Raw genomic sequence first — 9,180 nt, 5'->3', positions numbered from 1 at the left:
AGAAGAGAAGGCAAACAACCAACTGTTTATCTCCAGATATTTATCTTCCACCCTAAATCAATTAAAAGGATATGTTTGTTTTTTATTTATATATATATATTTCAAATTATTTTTCTTTTTTTGCCCCCTAATAAATTTTGCCTCCCTTTCCCTTCTACCGCTCTGGCTTCCCTCTTCGTGAGTCACTTTGAAAGTGCTTTTTTTTGGTTTTGTTTTTGTTTTTTTGTGTGTACAAGATTGAGGCTCGTGTAAGAGTTAACATCAATCACAAAAAAACAACAACAAACGGACACAAAACATACAAAAAGGGAGCGGGAGACAAGATGGGGAGAGAGAGGGAAGCACACAAGTACAACAGCAGAGAACAGGGACAACGGAAGATCTGTGGGAAGGAGAGGGCTTGGGGGGAGTAGGCATGGGAAGGTGGGGGTGGGGGATGGGGGGGGGGGGTGGGAAAGTATACAACACATGGACACTGCTGGAACATCCAGGAAAGAAAAAAGTCGGTATTTCAAAACAAAAGTGGATTTGGGGTGAATTAACGGGGGTAGAATAGATCAAGGTTTTGGATGGGGGAAGATAAGAGATGGTGGTGAACAGCTGTTTTAAAGACCTGGAGGGAGGAGTGGGATTGAAGAGAGTGAGGGAGTTTGTTCCAGAGGTGGGAGTAAAGAGGAATGAAGGAGTGAAGGTGAGCAGAGAGTCTTCATTTTGGCAATTTCACCAGAAGAGGGTAATACTGGAAGATCTTGTGCGACCTGTAGGAATATTTGGGGGACAGAGCACAGATAGAGCTGGGGGAGCTCGGCCGTATAGGAGTCGGTAGAAGACAGAAAGACCACCTACCTGCCTGCGGTGAGTGAGTGAAAGGCCCACGGAATTAGCTTCATCGCGGGAAATTCCAATGATTCTGAAAGCTTTGGTTTCAACAGCGTGGAGATGAGCTAGGTGTGAGGCAGGAGCACCAGCCCAGAGGGGAGAACAGTATTCCATTGAGCTGCGGATGAAAGCCTTGTATGTGGTGAGGAGCTCAGGTGTGCCAAGGAAGGACCTCGCACGACGGAGGATGCCCAGTCGGCGACTGGCTTTGGAGGCCAGCTTGGAAATGTAGTTTTCCCAGGAAATATAGTGAGGTCAGTGAGATCGTGAGATCAGCTGAGAGAGATCTGCAGATGAGATCAGCAGATAGTGAGACCCAAAAGATTGAGTGACAGAACTTCTTGGAGTGGATTGTTCAGAAAGTAGATGGGAGGGTTGTCCACTCGGTCTTTTTGGAGAGACATTGGTAAGACTGTAAGAGTGTGAGATTTGTCAGGATTGAAAGACATGTTCCACTTGTTTGACCAGTGTGTGATTTTGTCCAGGTCTGCAGAGAGTGAGGAGGCTGCAGACTGCCGATCTGAGATATGAGGAATGGAGCGGCAGAGAGTGGAGTCATCAGCAAAGAGACAGAGAGGATTTTCAAGAGAGTCAGAGAGATCATTGATGAAGACCAGAAAAAGCAAAGGGCCCAGAACACTACCTTGGGGAACTCCAGCCTGAACAGGAAGGGGAGATGAGAGAAATCCATTCAGGACCACACGTTGACTACGACCAGAGAGGAAGTTCGCAAGCCATGCATGGAGATTTCCATGGATACCATAGGAGGAGAGTTTGGTGAGCAGAGCGCGGTGCCAGACCGTATCGAAGGCACGTGATATGTCAAGTGAGACAGCTCTAATTTCCTGTTTGGCATTGAAGACCTCCATCCATTGTTGAGACAGCAGAAGCAGCATGTCCAGAGTAGAGTGACCTTGTCTGAAGCCAAATTGATGATCAGAGATCAAGCCATTGGAGAAGAGGAAAGATTTGATATCCGAAGCAATGATGGATTCCATGACTTTGCTGATAATTGGGAGAAGGCTGATTGGTCTGTAGTTGCAAGGATCTGTTTTTGCACCTTTTTTGCGTAAAGCGGTAATGTTGGCTGATTACCAAGCTGATGGTAGATGAACTTGAGCAAAAGAGAGGGTGAAGAGAACAGAGAGAGGGCGAGATGGAGCGGCAGAGCAGGATTTTAGGACCTGTGGGCTGATGCCGTCTGGTCCAGTTGCAGAATCATAGTCGAGGATTGACAGAAACTTCCCTACCTTGTCAGGAGAGGACACCCGAGTCCAGGAGCAGCTGGGTATGACTGGGTACGGTGGGTACAGAGAGGGACGGGTTTGGGACACAATATTTTGAGGCAAACAGAGTTGAGGCATTCAGCTTTTTCACATGTGGAGTCAGCTGTGTCGTCGTTTGAGGTAAGGGAGGGGGTGGAAGGGGAACAAACACCAGAAACAGATTTGACCAGATGCCACCAAGATTTGGTTTGAGAGTTCAGTCTTGAGAATAGAGAGATAGTGTTTCCTGGCTCTCCTGAGTGTAGACACACACTTGTTCCGAGCTTGGTGGAAGGAACTGAGATTGCCTTCAGTTGGATTAGCCTTCCAAGAGGCAAAGGCAAGTTGTTTCAAGGCAACTGCCTCACCACAAGCTTCAATGTACCATGGACGGGAGGAAGGGTATGACAGCTGAAGACGAGATGGGATAAATCTGTGCATGAGAGAGAGAGCAGTTTGCTTTGGAAGAATTCCCAGGAAGAATTGATGTCAGAGGCAGTAGAGATGGGAGACCAGTCCAGATGATTGATGGCTGCTTGAAGACCTTGCCAGTCGGCCTGAGCGAAATGCCAGACTCGTCGGCGCTGAGGAGGCTCTCTGAGAATGGATCAGAGAGATATCCACTTTAACAAGGAAATGATCAGAAGAACTGATTGGAGCAGAAGAAGAGTAGCAGACATTTGCAGGGAAGTTAGTCATGACCAAGTCTAGAAGAGAAGATACTCCATTGACTGAGATCCGGGTCAGGAAATTGACAGATTGTGTCAGTCCCAGTGAATCACAGAAGTCCTTTGCTGAGGTGCCATGCTGGTGTGAGAGGAACGCACACCCAGCCAGCTGGCATGATGACAGTTGAAGTCGCCACATAAGAGGAAGAGAGAGTTGAGATGAGTGGATAGAAGATGAATGGATAGTGCTGTTTTGTCATTAGCGGTTGTGGTGAGGGGCCAATAACATGACAATGTTTTTCCTTGTAACCGAGCTTTATCTGCCTTACTCTTCCTTCCCTACCTCTGAAAATTGAACAGGATTTGCATATTTGGTCACTGAATTGGGAAACCAAGTATTTTTGAGGTCAAAAGGTCAACTCAAGGTCAAGCTTCTAAAATCGTCAACTTACATCTGAAAAATCAATTTTCATCTGATTTGTTTGAAAATTACACAGCAATTGCATAATGCATCACTGAATTCGTTAACCAACTATTTATAGGTCAAAACCTCAAAGGTCAACTCCAGATCAAACTTCTAAAATTATCAAATTTCATCTGGAAAATCATCAATTTTCATCCGATTTATTTGAAAATTAGACAGCAATTGCATAATGCCTCACCGAATTGGTGAACCAACGATTTATAGGTCAAAAGGTCAAAGGTTAACTCCAGATCAAACTTCTAAAATTATCAAATTCCATCTGGGAAATAATCAATTTTCATCCGATTTATTTGAAAATTAGACAGCAATTGCATAATGCCTCAACAAATTGGTTAACTAACTATTTATAGGTCAAAGGTCAAAGGTCAACTCAAGATCAAACTTCTAAAATTATCAAATTTCATCTGAAAAATCATCAATTTCCATCGAATTTATTTGAAAATTAGACAGCAATTGCATATTGCCTCACCAAATTGGTTGACCAACTATTTATAGGTCAAAGGTCAAAGGTCAACTCCAGATCAAACTTCTAAAATTATCAAATTTCATCTGAAAAATCATCAATTTTCATCCAGTTTATTTGAAAATTAGACAGCAATTGCATAATGCCTCACAAAATTGGTTAACCAACTATTTATAGGTCAAAAGGTCAAAGGTCAACTCCAGATCAAACTTCTAAAATTATCAAATTTCATCCAATTTATTTGAAAATTAGACAGCAATTGCATATTGCCTCACCAAATTGGTGGACCAACTATTTATAGGTCAAAGATCAAAGGTCAACTCAAGATCAAACTTCTAAAATTATCAAATTTCATCTGAAAAATCATCAATTTTCATCCAATTTATTTGAAATTAGACAGCAATTGCATATTGCCTCACCAAATTGGTTGACCAACTATTTATAGGTCAAAGGTCAAAGGTCAACTCAAGATCAAACTTCTGAAATTATCAAAATTTCATCTGATTAAACTAAAAATTAAACAGCAATTGCATAGTGCATCACTGAATTGGGAAACCAACTATTTTGAGGTGAAAAGGTCAAAGCTCAACTTAAGGTCAAACTTCTAAAATCATCAATTTTCGTCTGAAAAGGAATTAATTTTCATCCAATTTACCTGAGCTTTGATTAAGATAATCAATTTTAATCTTAATGAAATGGACAATTTGATGTATCTATGGCAACGTTTTTTGGGGGGTGGGGTTAGGGGTGGGGGGATTTTGCAAGTATCGTGCTACTTGCTACTACACAACGTTTTCTTTGTTTGTCTGTCTGTCTGTCTGTCTATCTGTGAACATTATATCTCAAAATGTTGCAGATGGATTTGGACAAAATTTGGTGGATAGGTTGGGAGTGTGACATGGACAAAATGATTAGATTTTGGTGAAGACCGAAGACCGGTTTTAAGTGATTCTTCACCATTGAGAGATACGGCCAAAACGATATATATATATATATCACGGTATGTTAAAACGTTGTGGACAGATTCAGACGAAACATGGTGGACAGGTTGGGTGTGTGACAAGGACTAATCAATTCGAATTTGGTGAAGATCTGAATATCCGGATCTGGATCAGAGAATTGTTTGAATTTTTACAAGTGATTGATCTTCACCATTGAGAAATGTGGCCAAACACGTTCTGCAGCACAATATCACAAAGCACTGTGGATGGATTATGACCAAACTTGGTGGATGAGTTGGTTAGATGACAAGAACAAGTTCAGGTCCGGATCCAGATCTGGGCTATCAGTGGGATATAAAATGTAAACTGTTCAGCCTGGCAGAGGTATGCCCTCTACCGAGTGCCCTTCTCGTTTCAGATTTGTTTATACTTCATTGTGAACACCCTCGACTTCTGCAAGCTTTTGGTGGTAGTTTCATTAGTAGGTGGCGGGCGGCAATTTTCAGCATTTATTTTTGCTCTAGCAGCCGCCTGCTCTGACCAATTAAAATGTTAATGTTTTTTTAAAAATTAATTTAAATATTGACGAATATACCGTACTGGTATGGATACATATGCTACAGCACTCTTTTAAGTTGTATGCCATCTTACGATGCCTCACTTGTTTGTGAAATAAATGTTAGCTCTTTCACGAGCCTCGATTCAGTATACAAAACCCCCCCCCCCCCCCGCTAATTTCGGTCCCCTTGTGTTTTATACCCCACCTCCCCCTCCCACGCCTCCTGCCCCCAAGCCCTCTCCCTCCCACACTTCTCCCTGCTCTCAAATGTTGTGGTTGTGTGCTTCCCCTTCTCTCCCCATCTTGTCTTCCGCTCCCTCTTTTTGTATATTTTGTTTGTCTGGTTTGTTTTGTTTGTTTGTTTGTGAAATAAATGTTAGCTCTTTCACGAGCCTCGATTCAGTATACAAAAAAACTGTAGCAGGTCGTGACGAATTCCCACATCCGAGGCCAAGGGCGAAATCGAGTACTGTTGTTGTGAGAGCGACGTCATCATAAAATATGGTGTCCCTGGTACTTAGAATGACGTCACTTCCCCCAATCTCAGTGGCCGTGTTTGTCTGATGTTAGGTCTGGTGTTGTTTACACGTCTATGTTTGAGTTGTGTACGCAGCTCCTCCACGAGCCACAGACTAAAACGTTAAGACCTTGATGATGTCTGACTATTTGAGTTTCACCTAGCTACGTCCTGCGTACGCGCAGACATGTTGTTCGCGAGATCGAATATGGCCAAAACAGGGTGTAGCTCAATGTCACTTTCATAGGTCAACAGATGGAAAAAATCTATTTGTACTCTGGCCTGGGTTTTCCGTGGGCAGCTCTTCACTTTACTAATCATCACTAAGCTACATCGAAATCACAAAGTCCGCAAACAAAAATTGTTGGTACAATTTGGAAGATGCTGAAAATTGGGTGCAGCGAAGCCAGGTAGTAGTCAGGTTCCTGTTGATGAATCAGAATCAGTGATAAAGGTGAATATTTGGACAGGTGAGAAGACTACGTCAGGCAGGCATGGATGTCTTGCACCTGTGGAGCTACAATACGCAGGTTCAAACCCCAGGGAATACAAAATGAGGTAGAACCAACGTCACCTCGTGCATGAAGCCTCATTTCTAATCACATTCAACATTCACAGAAACTGACGACGGTGAGCAATGGTGGATACTGTGTATACCTTGTTGTCCACAAACACTGACATATATGTGTACAAACACAGTTCAGAGTTAGAACTATCATCTTGTGAATACGCCCGTGATGTATTAAGGTCAAATATTTTTCATCCATTTTCTCGTGTTTATCACAATGTAATCTTTCGAATCATCGCGCAGACAATATTGATGCACATCTTTCACTTTATTTGGAAAGTAAGTTTAAATTATGTTCTAATCGTTCAACTTACCTGCTTAGTAACATCCAAGACTACACATTGGTTTGTGTTTCTTTTTATCCATGCTTAGATTCGATAATTCGGATCGAGCAATCATCTTGAGAAAGTGCGATTATCAGGAATCAGCCGAGAGGAATCATTCTCCATGAAAATAAATTAATAATAAATATCAAGTTGCTCGACCACTTAACAACTGGACTTTTAAGAGACAAAATATGCTATTATTGCCTGACCAAGCTTCTAGATACCATCGTCTAGACTTGGGAGCCTCATGCGGTCCTTCGGACTTCAGTGATTGATCTGGAGCCACGTAATGAATAAATAAATAAATAATGAAACTCCTGTGCGAGTTCACTCTCAACTCCATCACTGAGTTGGTCCAGGCCAATGAAAAGATTAAGAATGACATTATGACACACACACACACACACACACACACACACACACACACACACACACACACACACACACACACACACACACACACACACACACACATTAGTCCAACCACCATGCAGGTCACTTGGTCCTTACCATGCTGATGGTTGCTGTGGGGTCGGAATAGTCTTGGTATCAAGTTAGCGCCGTCACCACGACAAGAGCGAGGATTCCTCTGTCCTGCTCCTTTTATCATGTCGCCCAGGAACCTTAGTCCTTTTTAGTCCCTTGTCCCTTGGCCCAGGCCATCCTCAGACGCGCCGAAGTCGGCTATGTATAACAACCCCTCCTGGAAGATTGTGTGCCGAGAGCGGGTGAGGTTTCGAGTATCTTTGTAATGCGGTCTCCATGCCAAGGAAGTTGGCAGCAAAATGATTGACTGTGGCAGAGGGTTCTTGGCGTTTGTACGTGAGAAGTGAAGCCCCCTCGAAATAAATCACTGGCCCTTGTGGTGGTGAAAAGAGGTCCACGACCAGCTGCCCAAAGCAGCGATCACCGCTGTTGGTGTAGAAGGATATTATAGGATTTAAAAATCGAAAATCTTCTTGGATTTTTGAAATCCTCTGTTGTGCACGAATGCTTCATGGATGTGTATACATATTACGTATGCAAAAATGACGAAATATTTCGCTCACCTCGCCTTCCCATGCACACAGACACACACACACACATTTACATACACATACACACATACACAGTCACACACACACATTTACATACACATACACACACATACACACAATTACATACACATACACACACATACACGTACACACACACAGACATTTACACACACACATACACACACATATACACACACATACACACACATTTACATACACATATACACACATACACACATTTACATACATATACACACATACACACACATTTACATACACATATACACACACATTTATATACACATATTGAAGAAACTGCGCTCCAACGCGAGTCGAAAGAATTGACGCGACCAAAGACGGAATTCGTCCGAGTTGCTTTATTGAAACAAAACAGCTCAGGTATTCTGACAAGCCCGTTTATCGGGCAGCAATATATATACACATTTATGTCGGGAAGTTTGCCCGGCAAAAGCTATACCGGGCATGCCCGGGTGTCAAGGGCGAGCCTTGGAAAGGCGAGTCTGGACCTGCCCGGGCGTGTTTGGCTGCGGCCTGGCAAGTCGAGGCTGGGCATGCCCGGACGCTCTGGGCGAGCCCTGGAAAGGCGATAGCGGGCATGCCCGGACGCTCTGGGCGAGCCCTGAAAAGGCGATAGCGGGCATGCCCGGACGCTCTGGGCGAGCCCTGGAAAGGCGAGAGCGGGCGTGCCCGGGAGGTTCGGGCGTGCCCGGGAACAGCGAGTCCGGGCATGCCCGGGAGAGGCGCGTCTGGCCGTGTTCTGGCCGGTGCAAGGCGATTGTGTGCATCCAGCGGTAACCGCTACACACGCCCCTCCAGAATCGACCTGCACCGGCAGGGTCAATTTAAGGGGGGTCCGGATGACCCGGCCGAAGCGACCCCTGGAGGGTCGTGGGGAGGGGTCCGACGTGGTGGTGGGTGGTCGAGCGGGGGGAACTGTGGACGGGGGGCGGCCTCGCCGCGGAGGAAGGGCCAACCGTGGTGGTCGGTCGACGTCCATGTGCGCCGGTTTGAGGCGGTCCACAGAAATCCGGTCCGGCCGGCCGCCGAAGTCGACGATGAAAGACTTGTCGCCCCGTCGCAGGACCCGGAAGGGCCCGTCGTACGGCGACCGGAGTGGCCCCCGGTGCGGGTCATGACGCACAAAGACGTACTCCGCTGTGCGAAGCGCCGGGGGGACGTAGGACTGGGGGGCACCGTGGCGGGACGTCGGCACGGGGGCAAATCGTCGGGCGGCCTCCTGGAGGTCCGAGCGCTGGCGAGCGGCGGACCAGGGACTGGTAGCATCGGGCACGAATTCGCCCGGGACGCGGAGCGGCTGGCCGTAGACGAGCTCGGCGGCGGACGCCTGGAGGTCTTCCTTGGGGGCCGTGCGAAGGCCCAAAAGGACCCACGGCAGCCGGTCGGCCCAACCGTCGTCCTGAAGGCCGGCCATGAGTGCGGCCTTCATGGAGC

The 9,180-nt window shown here is 45.6% G+C and overlaps 1 protein-coding gene across 1 annotated transcript in view; it reads right to left on the bottom strand.

Moving 5' to 3' along the window:
- Positions 1 to 8,113, bottom strand: part of LOC137427114 (troponin C, skeletal muscle) — a 50,017-nt gene extending 41,904 nt beyond the window's left edge. The window contains exon 1 of the mRNA XM_068116297.2: positions 7,181 to 8,113. Within this exon, the coding sequence (XP_067972398.1) occupies positions 7,181 to 7,183 (3 nt within the window). The 5' untranslated portion in view covers positions 7,184 to 8,113. The remainder of the gene's footprint in view (positions 1 to 7,180) is intronic.
- Positions 8,114 to 9,180: the final 1,067 nt, after the last annotated feature.

This window comes from Myxine glutinosa, chromosome 5 (assembly GCF_964187855.1).
Source record: "Myxine glutinosa chromosome 5, kmMyxGlut1.1, whole genome shotgun sequence".
Taxonomy (NCBI): Eukaryota; Metazoa; Chordata; class Myxini; order Myxiniformes; family Myxinidae; genus Myxine; species Myxine glutinosa.
Note: the sequence above shows the minus strand (reverse complement) of the source record. Positions and strands in the feature narration are given on the sequence as shown.